This window comes from Triturus cristatus, chromosome 2_2 (assembly GCF_964204655.1).
Source record: "Triturus cristatus chromosome 2_2, aTriCri1.1, whole genome shotgun sequence".
NCBI lineage: Eukaryota > Metazoa > Chordata > Amphibia > Caudata > Salamandridae > Triturus > Triturus cristatus.
Window position 1 is genome coordinate 1,226,630,176 of NC_140582.1, and position 24,055 is coordinate 1,226,654,230.

The following is a 24,055-nucleotide window of genomic DNA, read 5'->3' on the forward strand; positions in this document are numbered from 1 at the left end:
CTGAGGGTAGCACCAAAAGGCTTCAGACCTTGAGCAGCCAGCCCAAAGGTCACAAAAAGGGAATCCACCTTACAAAAAGGCTCAGTACGCAGCAAGTAGACCTCCAGTGCCCTCCGAACATCCAAACAGTGCAGCCGCACCTCAACCTCTGAACGAGGACTCGGACAGAAAACAGGCAAAACCAGATCCGCCGATCAGTTAAACGAGGAAGGGACTTTGGGAACAAAGGAGGGATCAGGCCGCAGAACAACTCAATCAGGGAAAAAACGCAAAAATGGGACAGAACAAAGCAAGGAGCCCAACTCCCCAATCCGTCGAGCAGAGGTAATAGCGACAAGGAAAAGCACCTTGATTGTTAAAAACCACAAAGAAACCTCCAGCAGAGGCTCAAAGGGACCCCCCTGTAAGGCCCCCAAAACCAGAGGCAGATCCCAACTAGGTGCAAAGGACCGAATGACAGGCTTCTGGAGGAAACAACACCTCAACAACCGGGACACCAGGGGAACCACCGGCTAGAAGACCGAACCCCGAAAGGCCCATTCAGCCGCCCACTGAGCCCTCAGGGAGGATACAGCCAGACCCATGTCAAACCCGTCCTTCAAAAACTCCAAGACATGCACCGGATCCACCTCCAATGCAGACCACCCCCGCGTCGTACACCAAGTCTGAAAAGAAACCCAATGCATGGCATAGGACTTGAGAGTCAAACGGCGCCTGGACCGCTGAATAAATTCAGCAACAGTAGGAGGAGAATATCCCAACACCACAAGGTTCATCCTCTCAACAGCCAACCCACCAGGAGCAGGCGGACCAGACACCCCCGAGACAGAGGGAGAAATGACAGGGGTCAAGGGACCACCGGCAACCTCCAGCAAGGCCCCACCGCCAACTTCAATAACAGAGGGAACCAAGGCCTCCTGGACCAATCCGGAGCCACCAGGATCACCGAAGCCTGATCTAGCTTGACCTTCAGCAGGACATGTGGAATTAGAGCAATAGGAGGAAAGGCATACAGCAGGCCCCCCTCCCACCGGAATGACAGGGCATGCACCCGCCAAACCGCTGCTGACTGAACCAGAAAACAAAACCTCTCCCTCAAGGTGTTCTGCAGGACTGCAAACAGGTCCACCACCGGGACCCCGAACCAGGCCATCAGGCAACCAAACCCTTCCTGAGACAGGCACATGTCTGCCAGGGAGGGAAACACCCTGCTCAGGCGATCCGCCTCCGAGTTCAAACCCCTGGCAGATGCAAAGCCCTCGGTGACAACAAGTGAGACTCCGCCCAGAGGCAGATCCATTGCGCCAACAAGTTGAGGGAAGCCACCTTCGCACTCCCCTGGCGGTTGATGTAACACACCACCACTGTGTTGTCCGACCGCACCATCACATTCCTCTGGAGGACCCAAGGCAGAAAATGAGGCAGCTCCAACTGAACCGCTTTCAACTCCCTCCAATTCGAGGACATTTCCACCTCCAGCACAGACCAAAGACCATGTACCGACTCCTGATCCAAGACCGCCCCCCAACCATGTTCGCTGGCCTCGGTTGTCAGGACCAACCTCTCCTGGGACACAAAGGGCAAGCCCTACAAGAGGTTCTGATCCACCAGCCACCAGGACAACTGCCGGGCGATGTCCACACCCCCCAGTATCAACAGCTTGTAATCCAGAGGTTGGATCCCAATGTCCCAGAACAAGATTCATCAGGGGGTACAACTGTAAACGGGCCCAAGGTACAATCATCACAGTAGCTGACATCAGCCCCTGAACACGCAACCACTGGTGAGCTGTGGAAGATGGAGTCCCTAACAACTTTCTTAGTTTGTTCACAAGAGTAAGTCTGCGGGGCTCCGACAGGGAGACCTTTACCAACCTGGTGTTGAACACCCCCTCAATAAACAGCAGTTCCTGAGTGGGGCAAAGACGGGACATCTCCAAGTTCAGAATCCACCCGAACCGTTGAAGGAGACTGCAAACCTCCTGGGTATGTGGCTGAGTCTGAAGGAAGGAAGAGGAAGAAATCAACCAATCTTCCAATTAAGGGAACACCTGTATTCCCTGAGCATGCAACAAACCCACCAAGGGTGCCAACACTTTAGTAAACGCCCTAGAAGAGGCAGACAGGCGAAACAGTAATACCAGGAACTGGTAATGATCCACCCCCACACAGAAACGTAGGAACCTTTGCGAAGCCGGGTGCACCAGCACATGAAAATAGGCATACTGGAGATCTAGAGAAGCCAGGAAACCCCTCACCGACAGGAAGGGAAGAATCAGCTGTAGAGTCACCATCTTGAAGGACCGATGATCGATAAGTTTACAGCCTTCAGATCGAGGACAGGACAGAAGTCCCCATTTGGCTACTGGATCAGAAACAGGATCAAGTAAACCCCCCCGACCCTGCTGACCTATAGGCACCTTCACCACAGCCCCCTTCGAAACCAAGTCCCGAACTCCGTCCAACAGAGCACGACACTTTGTATGAGACCTGGGAACAGAAGTAGCTCTGAACACATCCCCCGGAGGACCCAAATTCGATTCTGTAGCCCAGTCGGACCACCTGCAGGACCCATTGATCCTGAACAAACTCTTCCCAAACAGGAAAAAAAGAAAGGTTAGGCTACCCCCAACCGGTACCCTCAATGAACTCTCCACATAGTCACGTCTTGGAGGGACCTGTAGAAGAGGAAGCACCCTGTTGACCCCGGGACTTGTGGAAAGAAGGGACACCCCGGCCACCTCCCCTACCACGAAAGGGCTGGGCTGCCATCTTAGATTGAAACGCCGGCCCAAAAGCCCGCTTATAACCCGCAAACTTCCCCTTTTGAGAAGAGCGGACCGGAGCCAACAATTTCTTGTCCTCAGCAGTTTTCTTTATCAAAGCCTCCAATGGCTCCCCAAACAGCTTAGAGCCCGTGAAGGGCAGCTTCATCACGGCAGCCTGCTGAGCAGATTCCGCCTTTCAAGACTTAAGCCACAACTGTCTTCGAGCAGCAACAGAGGCACCAGCCGCCGCCGCCACAGCACTAAGGGAGTCGAAGAGCAAATCTGCCATGAAACGGAACTGTTGTTCCAACATGGCCAAAGAGTCCAAGGGATCCTCATCCCACAAGAGCTGCTCAGAAATACCATGGCAATCTTTAAGAAGTGACGTAACCAGATAGCTGGTGTAAGCCGCAGACCGAACTGCAAGATTAGAGGCAGCAAAGGACCGCTTCAAGGCCCCTTCCACCTGCTTGTCCCTAGGATCTGAAGGAACCGCATCCTCGGACACCACCAGGCTCTGAGATGCCATACCAGCCAGCAGGGAATCCACCTTCAACACGGCCGGGAATTCCTCAGTGAAACCCTGCAAAGGATACCCCTTAGCCAGAAACCGGGAAAAGGCATGTTTGTCAACATCCTTCCACTCCCCCTCCAGCACATTCCTCACCGACTTATGAATGGGAAGGCTCTCAGACTCCTTCTTCAGGTAACCGGCGAAGACTTCTTCAGACTCTTCACCCTCCATGGGACCAGGGAACCCCAAAATTGTCCCGAACATGCTGCAGAACACCGCAAAGGTCAGCCCCTTGGACAAAACGACCATTCACCTCCTCATCAGAGTCAATGTCCGGATCAACCTCCGCCAAGGCATCCAATTTCTGCTTTTTAGGCCCCATGGGCTCACGAGCCAGAAAGGCCGCCGCCACAGCAGACTCAATCATCTTTTGCACATCCGCCAGGGAAGGAGCAGCGGAAGACCCAGCGACCACCACCTCATCCACACAGCCGAGCTCACGTACGTCCGCACCGGGCCTCTACCCTCCATGATGTGAACAGGAGAACAGAGAACCAGCCTCCCAGAAATACCCCAGACCAATCAATGAAAAATCCCTACGGGCCAACCAGGGAACGCCACCTGGACTCGCAGCCAATCCTAAAATAGGACCGAAGCCCGGCCCATACACCGGCCAATCAGAGACAACTCCAACCCACAAAAGGAAAGACAGAAACGGGCCCCAACTGTAAGGACCTGAAGTATCCCAGAAGCCCCCTCTACAGGAACCAGTGGACACACAGGTAAGCAACTCCAAATACGACCCCCCCCCTCCCCTCCCTGTATTAGAAAGCTGAAACCCCCATCATGTTTACTCATAGGCAGCCCTCATATGATCGGGCATAAACGCCATTAAATAACCGTGGGGACCCACGAGGCGCTGACCGTTCATTAAACCAACATAGGCAGCTTTCAACAGCAAGGGAAAACATGGGCAAATGAGACGAGCACCCAGCCCTGAAACACACCTCCGAGGAGGAGCAAATCCGCCACGCCCCTGGCATGCTGAAAAGCCAGCCGCGCCTAACACACCTCCACTCCTTCCCCGGGTGTTCCCGCTAGAGCAGGGAATAAACCTGGAAGATGGGAGGCCACAGCAGGGAGTCACCAACCAGGCAGTCTGGATCCCTTAACCCTACGGCCCCCCTAAAGCAGGGACTCAAACATACACACATACAATGACAGGCAATTAGGGGACTAAACGGCCACCAAGCAGACAGTTTCACACTTACCCGAAAGGAGGCACAGCCAGCACCCCCCACGACGAAGTCAGCTCAGAAGTAAATCCGCAGAAAAAACAAACAGGTTGTGGATTGGCCGGTCACAGGGTTATATGCCTCAGGGTGTGGGTGTGGCCTGGAGGCAAGGGATGGGGTTTTTAGTGGCTTGGGAGTTTCTGGTGGGAGGAGCTATGCTCATTTAGTTGGGACTGGGACGAGGAGGGCTGGCGAGGAGGTAATGGTCCAGTAAACCCCATCATTGAGTTAGAGTGCCCCAGAGACACAGGTGGACAAGATTGTGTCCACCAGGCGTGGACTGTCTCACCTCACCCCTGGCACCCACCCGGGTAGATACTTTTATATTCTGATCTGCCGTCTGATCCCACTGTGGTAGGGCCAACACTTGGATGTCCAGGCTGGGGAGCCCGCACGCGTGCAGCGCCTAGAGTGGCAACAACAAAGCCCTCATGTAAACCATAAGCGCTGTCTGCCAGTGCCCCATGCCTTGATGTCTCCAGTAAAGTAAGGAAGCTCTGTTTAATGTTCATAGTCATTCGGTGTGCTCTGGTCTCTGGAACTTGACGACCAGATGGAAAATGCCTAGAATGCTGGGCACTAGCCTCTGTTCATGGAGAGTGGTCAAAACACGGCAACTGCAGCGTTTACTATCCCTAGCCTGAAATACCACACTAACAATTTAAAGTCTGCAAAAATCAGTGCAGCCAATCAGCGTGCATTTATGAGGGCAATTCGCTATCCTCCAACCCCAGTGCCCTGTGTCAGCATTCTGGAAAATTCGGGAATGTCCCTCCGGTGGACATTCTGGAAAAACTAGTACCCTTCGGCGAACATTTTGGAAACACTGGTGCCCTCTGGTCAACATTCTGGCAACACTGATTCCCTCCGGTGAACATTTTGGAAATACTGGTGCTCTCCACTGAAAATCCTGGAAAACACTGATGGCCACCGGTGAACATTCTGGAAACACTGGTGCCCTAATGTGAACATTCTGGAAACACTGATGGCCTCCTGTGATCCTTCTGGAAACACTGATACCCTCCAGGGAGCATTCTGGAAACAATGATGGCCTCCAGTGAACATTCTGGAAACACTGGTGCCCTCCGATGAACATTCTGGAAACACTGTTACCCTCAGGTAAACATTCTGGAAACACCTATGCCCTCTGATGACATTGTGGAAACACTGATGCGCCCCGGTAAACTGTCTGGTAAACACTGGTGCCCTCCGGTAAACATTCTGAAAACACTGATGCTCTCCAGTGAACATTCTGGAAACACTGATGCTCTCCAGTGAACATTCTGGAAACACTGGTGCCCTCCGATGAACATTCTGGAAATACTGGTGCCCTCCGGTGAACATTCTGGAAATACTGGTGCCCTCAGGTAAACATTCTGGAAACACTGATGCCCTCCGATGAACATTGTGGAAACACTGATGCGCCCGATAAACTTTCTGGTAAACACTGGTGCCCTCCGGTGAACATTCTGGAAACACTGATGCTCTCCAGTGAACATTCTGGAAACACTGGTGCCCATCGATGAACACTCTGGAAACAATGATGTCTTCCGGTGAACATTCTGGAAACACTGATGCCCTCCGGCGATCATTCTGGAAACACTGGTGTCTTCAGGTGAACATGCTAGAAATACTGTTGCCCTCCGATGAGCCTTCTGGCAACACTGGTGCCCTCCAGTGACCATTCTGGAAACACTGGTGCCCTCCGATGAATATTCTGGAAACACTGATGCCCTCTGATGAACATTCTGGAAACACTGGTGTCCTCCGGTGAACATTCTAGAAAAACTGATGCCATCCGTTGAGCATCCTGGAAACACTGGTGCCCTCCAGTGAACATTCTGGAAACACTGGTGCCCTTCGGTGACCATTCTGGAAACACTGTGCCCTCCGGTGAGCATTCTGGAAACACTGTGCCCTCCGGTGAGCATTCTGGAAACACTGGTACCCTCCAGTGAGCATTCTGGTAAACACTGGTGCCCTCCAGTGAACATTCTGAAAAAAACAGTGCAACCCAGTGAACATTATGGAAGCACTTGTACCCTCAGTGGAACAATTTTGAAAACACTGATGCCCACCGGTGAACATTCGAGGAAACACTGGTGCTCTCTGGTGAACATTCTGGAAACACTGGTGCCCTCCGGTGAGCATTCTGGGAACACTGGTACCTTCCGGTGAACATTCTGACAACCCTTGTGCCCTCCGCTGAACATTCTGGAAACATTGGTACCCTCCGGTGAACATTCTGGGAACATTGGTACCCTCCGGTGAACATTCTGTGAACATTGTTACATTCTGGTGAGCATTCTGGTAAACACTGGTGCCGTCTGGTGAACATTCTGGAAACACTGGTGCCCTCCGGTGAACATTCTGGAAACACTGATACCCTCCGGTGAGCATTTTGGCAACACTGATTCCCTCCGGTGAGCATTCCGGAAAAAATGATGCCCTCCGAAGAACATTGTGGAAAAACTGATGCCCTCCAGTAAACATTCTGGTAAACACTGGTGCCCGCCAGTGAGCATTCTGAAAACACTGATGCCCTCTGGTGAACATTCTGGGAACGCTGATGCCCTCTGGTGAACATTCTGGAAACACTGATGCCCTCCTGTGAACATTCTAGAAACACTAATGCCCACTGTTGAATATTCTTTGCTTGCTGAGGTTCTCTAGCGGGTGCGTTAGCTAAATAACTCCCTTTTTTATGCCAAACTTGTTCAAACTCCCCTTAAAACTGCTTAATATATAAATAGGGATTGATCCGAAATATCTTTTAGACATTTTTTTCATACTAAGCCTATTTGATAATTATAAATTAAATAACAATATTTTCGAAATTTCCTTTTATTGTGTTAGAAATAAGGAAAAATCAAAAACCAAAACATGGAAAAAAACAGGGAGCTCAGATAATGTGAAAACATTTCAACGGTGAGTGGAGAGCTGCAGGGCAACAGCAAGGTCAACTCAGGAAAGGTGAACATCTGCCTCTGTGATTCAAGAAATTGTTTCGCCTCGTGAAATTCTGCTCAATTCCACGGGTTTGATACTTTCTTTGGCTACTTATTTGTACCATTTTCGGTGTTTCGTGGTGGTTCGTTTACCACCGAAAACTCAGAAATTTTCCTAAAAATTTGTGCTTTTTGCAAATGTTCGTGGAATGGCTTTAATTAGTACCTGTTTCCTTCTGTAGAAGCAAATAAGGTATTGAAGTATGGTTCAGGTCGGCTAATTTATTTATTTATTTAGGGGCATATTATGAAGCACGGCGTTAAAGTTATCGCCGCTTTAGCGGCAGAAAACTGCCGCTAAAGCGGCGATAATGGGCTTGATAATAATGTCCGTGAGAATTCCAATAGAAGCTCATGTTGATTGTTGACACCAGAACATGGGCTTCTATTGGAATTCTCAAAGTATATTATCAAGCCCATTTTTGCTGCTTTGGCGGCAGTTTTCTGCCGCTAAAGCGGCGATAATTTTAACGCAGTTTCTTGATAATATGCCCCATAGTTTTATGACGTCTTCATTGAAGGTGTTAGATCATGAAAAGTTGTTCATTATATGAGAGGAAAGAGATTACCTGAGAAGAAACGATCAAACCGATGGTGACAATGAAAACAATGAATTACATAAGATAATGAGACATTGCAGAGACAAGGAGAACAAAACACCGCATCAAAAAGTAGGGAAAACAGTCGGAGGCACAGTTTGGGGGTGAAAAATGATTACTTGCCGGGCATTCTAGAAGTAGTGTATCAGCACTACGAGAGGACCTGAGCTCGCCAGATAATGTCATCTTCAATGCCAGATAATTTCATCTTCCATGTCAGGTTGTTTCATTTTCGATGCCAGGCAATTTCATCTTCAATGACAGATAATTTCATCTTTGATGCCAGGTAATTTCGTCTTCGATGCCAGGTAATTTCATCTACCAGGTAATTTAATCTTCCAAGTAATTTCATCTTCAATGCCAGATATTTTCATCTTCGATGTCAGGTTGTTTCATTTTCGATGCCAGGCAATTTCATCTTCAATGCCAGAGAATTTCATCTTCAATGTCAGGTAGTTACATCTCCAATGCCAGGCAATTTAATCTATGATGCCAGGTGTTAGAACTGGGGGTCTCTAGTTGGCAATGGTTTGCACTTTTGTCCAAATAGGGACCCTTCCTTCTAGTCAGGTTAAGGGGGATACACTCCTAAGTAACCCCTGCTCACCCCCTTGGTAGCTTGGCACGAGCAGGCAGGCTTATCTCAGAGGCATTTGTGAACATATACAGTAACACAGTGATAACACTGCAAATGGACACCACACCAGTTTAGAAACAAAAAGTAATCTTTACTAGACTTAACACAAGACCAAACGACAAAAATCCACAGTACTGTAATAAAAAATAAGACTTTAAAATGGTAGAAATAGCTTAGTTCAATGTAGATGGTAAATGCAACACTTTACTCTCAAAGTACCTTGGATGTGTCACGCAAAACAAACAAAAAGGGTCTCAGGGAAGTTAATGTGCCGTTCCTTACACTCAGGGGAGTGGATGCCTCGGTTCCTTACTGCTGTTCATGGGAGTTGATGCTCGCTTCCTATACTGTGTGGGGAGTTGATGCTTCGGTTTCTTACTGTAATCCAGTGCAATGTGACAAGATGGCGCCTCGATGCGATGCGACGAACCCGTGCGATGCGACAAAATGGCGTCTTTGAAGCGATGCGACAACGTTGGATGCGATGCGTGGACACCCAAAGGCTTTGCGTCAAACTCCGTAATTTCTGAGCCGCAACAGGTCCTGTGTCTCCGGTGATGTGACAGGGACCTCTGTGGCTGGGACACACTTCTCCGGTGATGTGACACGCTTCGTTGGTGATGCAACAGAGAACAGCTGCGGCGGCGGCACGCTTCTTCGGTGACGCAATGGAAACTGCTGCGGCGGTGACACGCTTCTCCTCGTTGTGTCGCGCTTCCAGCTCCCAGTGGCACGCAGTCTTCTCAGAGGGCCTAAACAACAGTAGGCACCTCTCTGTAGGTAGAATCCACAGCAAGGGAATTCAAGGGAGCTGGTGGTGAAGTCTTGCATCCCTGAGACTGAGGCAGAAGGCAAGCACACTTCAAGCCCTTGGAGATTCTTCTTAAAGATTATGAAAAGTTCACAAAAGTTCTCTTCCCCTTTGCATGGCAAATAAAGTAACCACTGCAGGCCAACCCCAGAAATAGCACAGCACAGGGGCAGTCTCCTCCTTCAGCTTCTTTGGTTCTTCTCCTTGGCAAAGGTTCGTCTTGATTCCCAGAAGTGATCTAAAGCTCTGGGGTCTGGCCCCAATATTTATACCAGTAAATCCTTTGTTCTCTGAATGCAGAGTGTGTCTGTGCCCAGCCAAAACCAGTTCTATCCTCCTGGGTGCAGCTTCCCGGAGGTGGAGTCAGCATTGTTTGAGAGCAGACCTGGCCCAGGTAGCTGAAAGGAAATCTCCTCCCCCTACTCTCTATTCTATGAGGGATCAGGTCAGCGAAAGGAAATCTCCGCCCCCTACTCTCTATTCAATGTAGGTCCTATTCAGCCCAGCCCTGACCCATCAGACCGCTGGAGCCAAAGCCCTCTCCAGCCCCCTGTCACTCACAAACCAGACATGGAATACACAAACCTAGCAGAGGCATGCTGGATGGTTAGGCAAGAAAATACCTACTTTCTAAAAGTGGTATTTTTAAATACAGAATGTAAAAATCACCCTCACTAAAAGATGTATTTTAACATTCTGAGTTCAGACATACTAAACTTTATTTTCCTATCTTGTTCCCTGGGTCCGTTATGATTATAAGATGTTATAACAAAACTGTCCATTTTGGCCCATGGGAAAAGATAGCCTTGCAATAGTGAAAAACGAAATTGGCTGTAATTCATTATCAGGGCATGCCACACACATCAGGGCATGCCCTACCTTTCACATACAATGCACCCTGCCTATAGGGGTACCATGGGCCTACCTTAGGGGTGACTAATATGTAGAAAAGGGAATGTTTAGGGACTGGCAAGTGTGTGCACTTGCCAAGTCGACATGGCAGTCCCAGACTGCACACATGCTCTGCAATGGTAGGCCTGAGCCATATTTTACAAGCCGCTTCTGTGGGTGGCACAATCAGTGCTGCAAGCCCACCAGCAGCATTTGATTTACAGGCCCTGGGCACACATAATAATAATAATACAGAATTTTATAAAGCGCGAAAACAGCTACCTCACAAGGAGGTGTCCCGGCGCTACAGAACAAGATGTAAGTGTTGACCAAGAGAGCTAGAGGAGTAAGCGCCTAGCGTGGATGAGCGAAACTGTACTAGCGTCTGATAAGTAATTTCATCTTCAATGGCGGTTAATTTAATCTTCAATGTGAAATAATTTAATCTTAGATGCCAGGTAATTAATCTTCGATGCCAGACAATTTCCTCTCTGATGCCAGGTCATTTACTCTTCGACACCAGGTAGTTTCATCTTCGATGCCAGTTAATTCTCTCTCTCATTGTCGACCTCAGGAGATATCAGAAATGACATCTACGTGACCCTGGTCCAGGGAGATTTTGACAAATGTAACAAGAAGACACAGAAGAATGTGGAGGTGACGCTGTGCGTGTGCGACGAGGAAGGAAACGTCATCCCGGTAAGACCCCAGACTTGCAGTTTGCTGACTGGTTCCTACACCTTATACATCCATGCACCCAGTACTTAATTTGAGCCAGCGGTTTCTGGTGCTTAGCGCCTGGACGTATGACAGCCTGGCACATGGTGGTACTGTTTGTGTAATTTGGAGATCAGAACAACATCAGTTGTTTATTAGTTAAATATACATTAAACCGACTACTACCAGCCACCCAAGCCGTTCTTGTAGATTTGGAGGCCTTGAATAGTGTGAACTGTGACACTTGTAGGTGTGTGATGGTTGATAGTTGTGTTGTTACAGGTACTTGGGGGGGCAATGGGTGGTGGAAGCTGCAGTGGCCTCCTGATGAGGGCCCTGGCACCTGTTTTATTTTTTACAAATTAAGCACTGCATGCACCCCTTGCCTGGCAAGGCAGTGCTGTCTGTGGAGAGTGTAAACCACATCAGTACCTTGTACCTCAGAGTCTGGCTAGAAGTTCTATCCTACCCTACTGAGCCAGGGGGCCCGTGCACCTTTTTGATGTAGGGAACCTGGGCCCGCGAGAAATGCGTCCCTATGAGAAGCACTGTCTTGGCCTAAGGTTATTCCACTTCTCAAAGTGCAGCCAATGGCCAAAGTCCGACCTAACTTGCCAAATGAAGAGTTTTTTATGATCTTGACCTCCACCCATTTATTGATTCTTTTCCTAGACCTGCACAACCATGTGATCTTGTCCATATCACAGGAACCTCCATTGAGAGCTGTCACAAGGATCTTATACACACTGATGCCTCTTCTCAACAGGCATCTAAGGGGTTGATTTAGATCTATGCGGATGGAATACTCTGTCACAAACATGACGGATATGCTGTCACCCGTATTACGATCCCCATAGGATATAAAGGGATCGTAATACGGCAGACGGGATAGCCGGCACGTTTGTGACAGGGTGTTCCATCCGCTGAAATCTAAATCAGGCCCTAGGTCACAAACTGGCACATGCATCAAAGCTTTTTGCAATCGCAAATGGTGCGATTGGCAAAAATCGTCCGTTTGCGATTGCAAAATTAGCTTTTGCGATGCATCAAGGGTCAAAGCCCTCGCAATTTGAGAATTCGCAACTAATTGCGAGTTCTCAAATTGCGATTGCATTTAAGGAATCGCATTTTGCGTTTCCTTAAATGCAATGCAAGAACCAGTTTGAAGTAGCGATTTCGCTGCTAGGGGGCGCAAATTACCATGAAGTTGAACTTCATGGTAATTCGTAAAAACTTTGAAAAATGCACTAAAGTGCATTTTTCAAAGTTGTAGGTTACACACACACACATGTCCTTGGGATATGTGTGTGCGCAAAATTTGTGCACAGATCAATTTCAGGGGTGCAACAGGGTGTCCTTTTGACACCCTTGCACCCTTGAAATTGCATGAGCAATTTGCGAGTACCAATTGGTACTCGCAAATTGCGCTTGCAATTTCCCACTCATTCCTATGGGCCTCTAGGCCCATAGGAATGAATGGGAAGCTATTCCTTATTTGCAACTCACTATTTGCGAGTTGCAAATAAGGAATGTGTAGGAATCGCTATTATTATAGCAATTCCTACATGCAAAGGATTTTTCGAGTCCTTAATTGCGAATCCTTAATATTCGCAATTAAGGACTAGCAAAATCCTAGCTTGATGCATGTGCCTGCATATGTCTTCTGATCAGCAGTCTCTTATCACACCGCTCTCTTGGAAAATTATTCCACCGCCATAAATCACATAGCCGGCCGCCTGGAGCATTGTTTTGTCCTGGTATTTCAGTGACTAGGCACATCCTGCTGGATGGGGGTATCTACAGTTTCTGAGATTGGATGTATTTGTAGAGTGCAAACCTAACTAGATCATGTATGCACCAGAAATATCATTACCAAAGATAAGTAACTTTATCTTAAGAACATGATGTTTATGTCAGACTGTATTCTGACAGTGATATACTAGTACCCCACTGATTCAAAAAGATATTTAAAATGCATATACTGGTCTCTTCTCTTCAAACCTGGGTGTAGCTTCCAAAAAAGGAGTACATGATACAGGTGAGACCCTCAATAATACCTTCTTACTGACCCCACAGCCAGATTCACAAACATATTTTCAGTACGCAAATGTGTGTGATACATAGAAACTCAAAAGTGAGTCACTCTAAACTCAGATGCGAGGCATGAAAGTAAGGCCCGCTAACTTCATGCGTAAAACTTGTGAAACTTAGGTGTAAGACATAACAGTAAGGCCCACAACCTCAGGCTGAAGACATCGATGTAAGTCCCACAAACTAAGACTTAACATATAGCAGAAAGTCCCACAACTCGTGCTTAAGACATAGCAGTAAGTCCCACAACCTCTGGCTTAACACATGGAAGTAAGTCCCACAACCTCAGGCTTAAGACATAGCACAAAGTTCCACAGCTCATGCTTAATACATAGCAGTAAGTCCCACAATCGCAGGGTTAACAATTGGAAGTAAGTTCCACAACCACTGCCTTAAGACATAGCAGTAAGTCCCACAAATGCAGGCGTAAGACATAGCAGTAAGTCCCACAACCGTAGGCGTAATACATAGAAGTAGTTCCCACAACCTCCGGCTTACAACATAGCAGTAAGTCCCACAACCTCTGGCTTAAGACATAACATTAAGTCCCACTAACCTCACGCTTAAAACATAGAAGACGCAAAACCTCAGCCTTAAGACATAGCAGTAAATACCACAACCTCAGGCTTAAGGCATATCAGCAAGGCCAACTAATATAAAGCTTAAGACATAGCAGTAAGTCCCACAACCTCAGGCTTCAGGCATAACTGTAAGGCCCACTAACATAAAGCATAAGACATAGCAGTAAAGCCCACTAACATTAGGATTAAGACATAGCAGTAACCCCCACAACCTCAGGATTAAGGCATAACAGTAAGGACCAATAACATCAGGCTTAAGACATAGCAGTAAGTCCCACAACCGCAGGCTTAAGACATAGCACAAAGTTCCACAGCTCATGCTTAATACATAGCAGTAATTCCCACAACCTCAGGGTTAACACATGGAAGTAAGTTCCACAACCACTGCCTTAAGACATTGCAGTAAGTCCCACAAATGCAGACGTAAGACATAGCAGTAAGTCACACAACCATAGGCTTAATACATAGAAGTAGTTCCCACAACCTCTGGCTTAAAACATAGCAGTAAGTCCCACAACCTCTGGCTTAAGACATAACATTAAGTCCCACTAACCTCACGCTTAAGACATAGAAGACGCGAAACCTCAGCCTGAAGACATAGCAGTAAATCCCACAACCTCAGGCTTAAGGCATATCAGTAAGGCCCACTAACATAAAGCTTAAGACATAGCAGTAAGGCCCACTAACATCAGGCTTAAGACATAGCAGTAAGCCCCACAACCTCAGGCTTAAGGCATAACAGTAAGGCCGACTAACATCAGGCTTAAGACATAGCAGTAAGTCCCACAACCGCAGGCTTAAGACATATCACAAAGTCCCACAACTCATGCTTAAGACATAGCAGTAAGTCCCACAACCTCAGGCTTAACACATGGAAGTACGTCCCACAACCTCTGCCTTAAGACATAGAAGTTAGTTCCACATCCTCAGGCTGAAGGCATAACAGTAAGGCCCACTAACATCAGGCTTAAGATATAGCAGTAAGTCCCACAACCACAGGCTTAAGACATGTAAGTAAGACCCACAACCTCGGCCTTAAGACATAGCAGCAAGTCTCACAATGCAGGCTTAAGACATAGCAGTAAGTCCCACAGCAGCAGGCTTATACATGGCAGTACGCCCCACAACCTCAGGCTTAATACATAGAAGTCCCACAACCTCGGGCTTAAAACATAGCAGTAAGTCCCACAACCTCGGGCTTATGACATAGCATTAAGTCCCACTAACCTCAGGCTTAAGACATAGAAGTAAGTCGCAAAACTTCAAGGTTAAGAAAAAGCAATAAGTCCCACAACCTCATGCTTACGACAGAAGCATATGGCCAACTAAACATAGGTGTAAGACATAGAAATACAGCAACCTAACATCAGTTGAAAAACATAACAGAAGGGTAGTTGAAACTCAGTAGTGAAAAATAACCATAAATCACACTACCTCAGGTGTGATACATAAGAGTAAGATAGACTAAGCTCATGAGTAGGGCATAAGGGAAAGATGGAGTAAACTCACATTAAAAGGTAAGTCACACTAACCTTAGGTGTAATACTTGCGAGTAAGCCAGGCTAACCTCAGGTCTGAGAAATATGAGAAGGGCAGAGTAAACCCATGCATAAATGTAAGCTGCACTAGCCTCAGGTGTAATACACACAAGTAAGCTAGACTAACCTCTGGTGTAAGAAATATGCAAAGGGCAAAGTAAACTAGTCCGTAAATGTAAGCAGCACTAACCTCAGGTGTAATACACACAAGTAAGGTAGATTAACCACAGGTGTAATGCACAGGAGTAAGGTAGACTAACCTCAGGTGTAATACACACAAGTAAGGTAGACTGACATCAGGTGTAATGCACACAAGTAAGGTAGACTAACCTCAGGTGTAATACACTCGAGTAAGGTGTAAAGTGTCAGGTGTCAGGTATCAGGTGTAAGACATAAGAGAAGGGCAGAGTAAACTCATGAGAAAATATAAGCCGCACTAACCTCAGGTGTAATACACACCAGTAAAGTGAACTAACCTCAGGTGTAATGCTCAAGAGTAAGGTAGACTAACCTCAGGTGTAATACACACGAGTAAGATAGACTAACCTCAGGTGTAATACACACGAGTAAGGTAGACTAACCTCAGGTGTAATACACAGGAGTATAGTAGACTAACCTCAGGTTAAATACACACTAGTAAGGATGACTAACCTCAGGTGTAATACATTCAAGTAAGGTAGACAAACCTCAGGTGTAATACACATGCATAAGGTAGATTAACCTCAGGTGTAATACACACGAGTAAGGTATACTAACCTCAGGGATAATACACATGAGTAGGGTAGACTAACCTCAGGTGTAATACACACGAGTAAGGTAGACTAACCTCAGATACATACGAGTAAGGAAGACTAACCTTAGGTGTATTACACATGAGTAAGGTAGACTAACCTCAGGTGTAATACGTACGAGTAGGGTAGGCTAACCTCAGGTGTAATACATACGAGTAGGGTAGACTAACCTCAGGTGAAATACACACGAGAAAGGTAGACTAACCTCAGGTGTAAGACATAAGAGAAGGGCAGAGTAAACTCTTGAGTAAATGTAAGACACACCAACCTCAAGTGTAATACACACGAGTAAGGTAGACTAACCTCAGGTAAAATACACATGAGTAAGGTAGACCAACCTCAGGTGTAGTACACACAAGTAAGCAAGACTAACTTCGTGTGTAATGCACACGATAAGAGGTAGACTAACCTCAGGTGTAAAATACACACAAGTAAGGTAGACTAACCTCAGATACATATGAGTAAGGTAGACTAACCTCAGGTCTAATATGTATGAGTAAGGTAGGCTAACCTCAGGTGTAATACATACAAGTAAGATAGACTAACCTCAGGTGTACTACACACAAGTAAGGTAGACTAACCTCAGGTGTAGTACATAAGAGTAAGGTATACTAACCTCAGGTGTATTACACACAAGTAAGGTGGTAGACTAACCTCAGATGTAACAGACACAACTAAGGTAGACTAACCTCAGGTGTAATGGACACAAGTATGGTAGACTAATCTTAGGTGTAATACACACACATAAGGTAGACTAACCTCAGGTGTAATACACACACATAAGGTAGACTAACCTCAGGTGTAATACACACGAGTATGGTAGACTAACCTCAGATATAAGACATAAGAGAAGCTCAGAGTAAACTCATGAGTAAATGTAAGCCACATCAACCTCAGGTGTAATACACATGAGTAAGGTAGACTAAACTGAGGTGTAATACACATGAGTAAGGTTGACTAACCTCAGGTGTGATACACACGAGTAAGGTAGACTAACTTCAGATACGTACGAGTAAGGAAGACTAACCTTAGGTGTATTACACATGAGTAAGGTAGAATAAACTCAGGTGTAATACATACAAGTAGGGTAGGCTAACCTCAGGTATAATACATACAAGTAAGGTAGACTAACCTCAGGTGCAATACGTATGAGTAAGGTAGACTAACCTCAGGTGTAATAGACACGTGTAAAGTAGATTAACCTCAGGTGTAATACACACGAGTAAGGTAGACTAACCTCAGGTGTAAGACATAAGAGAAGGGCAGAGTAAACTCATGAGTAAATGTAAGCTGCTCCAACCTCAGGTTTAATACACACAAGTAAGGTAGACTAACCTCAGGTGTAATACACACGAGTATGGTAGACTAACCTCAGATACGTACGAGTAAGGAAGACTAACCATAGGTGTATTACACATGAGCAAAGTAGTCTAACCTCAGGTGTAATACGTACAATTAGGGTAGGCTAACCTCAGATGTAATACATAGGATTAAGGTAGACTACCCTCAGGTGCAATACGTACGAGTAAGGTAGACTAACCTCAGTTGTAATACATATGAGTAAGGTAGACTAACCTCAGGTGTAATACATACGAGTAAGGTAGACTAACCTCAGGTGTAATACACACGAGTAAGATAGACTAACCTCAGGTGTAATACACACGAGTAAGATAGACTAACCTCAGATGCGTACGAGGAAGGAAGACTAACCTTAGGGGTATTACACATGAGTAAGGTAGACTAACCTCAGATGTAAGACATAGAGAAGCGCATAGCAAACTTATGAGTAAATGTAAGCCCCATCAACCGCAGGTGTAATACACACAAGTAAGGTAGACAAACCTCAGGTGTAATACACATGAGTAAGGTAGACTAACCTCAGGTGTAATGCACACGAGTAAGGTAGACTAACCTCAGGTGTAATACACACGAGTAAGGTAGACAAACCTCAGATACGTACGAGTAAGGAAGACTAACCTTAGGTGTATTTCACATGAGTAAGGGAGACTAACCTCAGATGTAAGACATAAGAGAAGTGCAGATTAAAGTCATGAGTAAATATAAGCCACATCAACCTCATGTGTAATACACACGAGTAAGGTAGACAAACCTCAAGTGTAATACATATGAGTGAGGTAGACTAACCTCAGGTGTAAAACACACGAGCAAGGTAGACTAACCTCAGGTGTAATACACATGAGTAAGGAAGACTAACCTCAGGTGTAAGACATAAGAATAAGGCAGAGTAAACCCTTGAGTAAATGTGAGCCGTACCAACCTCAGGTGTAATACACACGAGTAAGTTAGACTAACCTCAGGTGTAACTGATACAAGTAGGGGAGACTAATCTCAGGTGTAATACACACATGTAAGGTAGACTAACCTCAGGTGTAATACACATGAGTAAGGTAGACTCACCTCAGGTGTAATACACATGAGTGAAGTAAACTAACCTCAGGTGTAAGACATAAGAGAAGGGCAGAGTAAACTCTTGAGTAAATATGAGCCGCACCAACCTCAGGTATAATACATATGAGTAAGGTAGACTAACCTCATGTGTACTCCACACAAGTAAGGTAGACTAACCTCAGGTGTAACTGACACAAGTAAGGTAGAATAATCTCAGGTGTAATACACATACGTAAGGTAGACTAACCTCAGGTGTAATACACATTAGTAAGGTAGAGTAACCTCAGGTGTAATACACACGAGTAAGGTAGGTTAACCTCAGGTGTGATACACATGAGCAAGGTAGACTAACCTCAGGTGTACTACACACAAGTAAGGTAGACTAACCTCAGGTGTAGTACATAAGAGTAAGGTATACTAACCTCAGGTGTATTACACACAAGTAAGGTGGTAGACTAACCTCAGATGTAACAGACACAACTAAGGTAGACTAACCTCAGGTATAATACATACAAGTAAGGTAGACTAACCTCAGGTGCAATACGTATGAGTAAGGTAGACTAACCTCAGGTGTAATAGACACGTGTAAAGTAGATTAACCTCAGGTGTAATACGCACGAGTAAGGTAGACTAACCTGAGGTGTAAGACATAAGAGAAGGGCAGAGTAAACTCATGAGTAAATGTAAGCTGCTCCAACCTCAGGTTTAATACACACAAGTAAGGTAGACTAACCTCAGGTGTAATACACACGCGTATGGTAGACTAACCTCAGATACGTACGAGTAAGGAAGACTAACCTTAGGTGTATTACACATGAGCAAAGTAGTCTAACCTCAGGTGTAATACGTACAATTAGGGTAGGCTAACCTCAGGTGTAATACATAGGATTAAGGTAGACTACCCTCAGGTGCAATACGTACGAGTAAGGTAGACTAACCTCAGGTGTAATACATATGAGTAAGGTAGACTAACCTCAGGTGTAATACATACGAGTAAGGTAGACTAACCTCAGGTGTAATACACACGAGTAAGATAGACTAACCTCAGGTGTAATACACACGAGTAAGATAGACTAACCTCAGATGCGTACGAGGAAGGAAGACTAACCTTAGGTGTATTACACATGAGTAAGGTAGACTAACCTCAGATGTAAGACATAGAGAAGCGCATAGCAAACTTATGAGTAAATGTAAGCCCCATCAACTGCAGGTGTAATACACACAAGTAAGGTAGACAAACCTCAGGTGTAATACACATGAGTAAGGTAGACTAACCTCAGGTGTAATGCACACGAGTAAGGTAGACTAACCTCACGTGTAATACACACGAGTAAGGTAGACAAACCTCAGATACGTACGAGTAAGGAAGACTAACCTTAGGTGTATTTCACATGAGTAAGGGAGACTAACCTCAGATGTAAGACATAAGAGAAGTGCAGATTAAAGTCATGAGTAAATATAAGCCACATCAACCTCATGTGTAATACACACGAGTAAGGTAGACAAACCTCAAGTGTAATACATATGAGTGAGGTAGACTAACCTCAGGTGTAAAACACACAAGCAAGGTAGACTAACCTCAGGTGTAATACACATGAGTAAGGTAGACTAACCTCAGGTGTAAGACATAAGAATAAGGCAGAGTAAACCCTTGAGTAAATGTGAGCCGTACCAACCTCAGGTGTAATACACACGAGTAAGTTAGACTAACCTCAGGTGTAACTGATACAAGTAGGGGAGACTAATCTCAGGTGTAATACACACATGTAAGGTAGACTAACCTCAGGTGTAATACACATGAGTAAGGTAGACTCACCTCAGGTGTAATACACATGAGTGAAGTAAACTAACCTCAGGTGTAAGACATAAGAGAAGGGCAGAGTAAACTCTTGAGTAAATATGAGCCGCACCAACCTCAGGTATAATACATATGAGTAAGGTAGACTAACCTCATGTGTACTCCACACAAGTAAGGTAGACTAACCTCAGGTGTAACTGACACAAGTAAGGTAGAATAATCTCAGGTGTAATACACATACGTAAGGTAGACTAACCTCAGGTGTAATACACATTAGTAAGGTAGAGTAACCTCAGGTGTAATACACACGAGTAAGGTAGGTTAACCTCAGGTGTGATACACATGAGCAAGGTAGAATAACATCAGGTGTAATACATACGAGTAAGGTGTAATACATACGAGTGAGGCAGACTAACTTCAGGTGTAATATATACGAGTAAGGTCCAATACATACAAGTAAGGCAGACTAACCTCAGGTGTACCACACACAAGTAAGGTAGACTAACCTCAGGTGTAACTGACACAAGTAAGGTAGACTAATCTCAGGTGTAATACACACACGTAAGGTAGACTAACCTCAGGTGTAATAGACATTAGTCAGGTAGACTAACCTCAGGTGTAATATACACGAGTAAGGTAGACTAACCTCAGGTGTAATACACATGAGTAAGGTAGACTAAGCTCAGGTGTAAGACATAAGAGAAGGGCAGAGTAAACTCTTGAGTAAATGTGCGCTGCACCAACCTCAGGTGTAAAACACACGAGTAAGGTAGACTAACCTCAGGTGTAATACATACGAGTAAGGTACACTAACCCCTGGTATAATGCATATGAGTAAGGTAAATTAACCTCAGGCGTAATACATACGAGTAAGGTACACTAACCCCTGGTATAATACATATGAGTAAGGTAGACTAACCTCAAGTGTACTACACACAAGAAAGGTAAACTAACCTCAGGTGTAACTGACACAAGTAAGTTAGACTAACCTCAGGTGTAACTGACACAAGTAAGGTAGGCTAATCACAGGCGTAATACACACACGTAAGGTAGACTAACCTCAGGTGTAATACATACGAGAAGGGCAAAGTAAACTCAGGAGCAAGACAAACTGCGCACAGAAAAGTCTCCGCGAATCACTCCTAAGTGTTTCTGTCAAAGAAGCAGATATATTTCTCAAAGGCTTTCTCCGAAAACAGATTTGTTGACAACGAGTTATAAATCAAACCTTTCTTGCTCGCATCAGGAATGAAACAGAAAATAAGCCACATTTTAGTTCTGTCTATCCAAGCAAGACTGCAAGGGATCACATTCATTTCAATCACTCTGAGGTGGAAAAGTGGCCAGCACAGGAGATAATGTAAATAAGCTGCCATGGTTTGAAACAAAGTGAGACAACAGAAAAGAGTTTATTTAAATGTTTGAATTCATGTGGACTGCCTGTAGTGTGCCATGTGCAAAGCAGTGTGAAGCAGGGGTGAGGCCTGATCTATTCAGAGAAATACATAGGATTCTTAGGGACTGCCTGTAGACTGTCCATGACTGCTTCAAGCAGGGGCGGAGCCTGACCTAGTGAAAGACAAACATAGGATTCATAGACACTGCCTGTAGTGTGCAATGTCCAGGACTGCCTCAAGGAGGTGAAGGATAGAGATAGTTATGTGAGAAAAAGAGAGAGAAAGAATCATAAAAAGGTGGAGCGACTAAGAAAGTGTGAACCAGTAAGGAAACAAAATACAAACAAGCATTGGCAAAACCACCTTGCATTGCCTATGTCAGAGCTATTGGCTTTGGCAATATGTTGTTGCCTTATGTACACCATTAAAGATAATGGGGTAACCCAGTAACCCTCAGAACCTGGGCATTATAGTGAAAGCAAAAAACAGTGGTTCTGTTGGGAAGCATACAAACTTATTTGAGTATGTACTTAATACAAATAACCAATGAGTAAAGACACATTCAATGAGAGACAACAGAGCACACACATAAAACCAGAGTTGCAGAAATTGAATTTGTTTTACTGGACGGTGTGTATCAAAGTTCATATAGATACACCGGAGTATTTACAGGATAAACCAACCAAGAAACATGTACAAAATAGAACAATTAGTGATTCACCGTGCAAATTGACCGACCACAAATTCACATATCACAAATATGTACAATGAACAATACATAAAGATAAACAGACAGATCCAACATCAAAGGCATAGACCACAGCAGGATATAATTTCCCAATTCTGTTTGTGGAATTGCATGGAAACATTGGACAAGCAACGTCGACGTTTCGACCCTATAAGGTGGTGCCAATTAGTGTGCATCAAAGGTGGGTCTTCATCAGGACAAAAGGATGGTTGGTGGCCTGGGAACAGGATTTTGTTCTATTGGATATGGATTCCTGGTGTCACATTAAAGGAATAGTCAGCCGACATCTAATTTGATCATGAATTCTGGACGACGGTAAATTCAATTAATGTAGATGGGTGGTGCCGTCATAACGATCGCCACATAATGGTATCCTCAGTCGGGACGTCTATATCCGTCAAAGACTCGGCCGCTACTGACGTGCGGCCAACCATCCTTTTGTCCTGATGAAGACCCACCTTTGATGCACACTAATTGGCACCACCTTATAGGGTCGAAACGTCGACGTTGCTTGTCCAATGTTTCCATGCAATTCAACAAACAGAATTAGGAAATTATATCCTGCTGTGGTCTATGCCTTTGATGTTGGATCTGTCTGTTTATCTTTATGTATTGTTCATTGTACATATTTGTGATATGTGAATTTGTGTTCGGTCAATTTGCACGGTGAATCACTAATTGTTCTATTTTGTACATGTTTCTTGGTTGGTTTATCCTGTAAATACCCCGGTGTATCTATATGAACTTTGATACACACCGTCCAGTAAAACGAATTCAATTTCTGCAACTCTGGTTTTATGTGTGTGCTCCGTTGTCTCTCATTGAATGTGTCTTTACTCATTGGTTATTTGTATTAAGTACATACTCAAATAAGTTTGTATGCTTCCCAACAGAACCACTGTTTTTTGCTTTCGCCTTATGTACACCAGTGTGGCTGCTGTTCAGTATGGCTAAACATCAGTGTTGTGGAGTGGGGTGGGGTGGAATGGAATGGGGTAGATTGGGGTTGAGTGGAATGGGATAGAGTGGAGTGTGGGTATATTGGGGTAAATTTGAGTGGGGTAGATTGGAGTAGGGGAGTTGGGTAGATTAGCATGGCAGATTGAATTGGGGTAGATTGCGGTGGAGTGGAGTGGGGTATATTGGGGTAGAGTGGAGTGGAGTGGAGCGGGGTAGATGGGAGTGTATTGGGGAAGACTGGAGTGGAGTGATAACTGAAGCGGAGTGAGGTAGATTGAAATGGGGTAGATTGAAAAGATTATAGTAGGCTACAATCTAATGGAGTGGAGGTAGATTTGGGTAGTTTGGAGTGGGGTAGATTGGGGTGGAGTGTGGTAGATTGGGGGATTGGGTAGATTAGAGTGGGGTGGGGTAGATTGGATGGGGTGGGGTGGATTGAAGTGGGGTAGATTGAGGTAGAGTGGGGTAGATTGGAGCGGAGTAGATTGGAGTGGGGTAGATTG

At 45.4% G+C, this 24,055-nt stretch overlaps 1 protein-coding gene across 1 annotated transcript in view; it reads left to right on the plus strand.

Annotated features, from left to right (window-relative positions):
* The window catches only part of LOC146863455 (dedicator of cytokinesis protein 2-like), a 2,657,619-nt gene that overhangs the window by 524,055 nt on the left and 2,109,509 nt on the right, over positions 1 to 24,055 (plus strand). Inside the window, exon 14 of the mRNA XM_085642885.1 lies at positions 11,097 to 11,221. Coding sequence (XP_085499011.1) covers positions 11,097 to 11,221 — 125 coding nt within the window. The remainder of the gene's footprint in view (positions 1 to 11,096; positions 11,222 to 24,055) is intronic.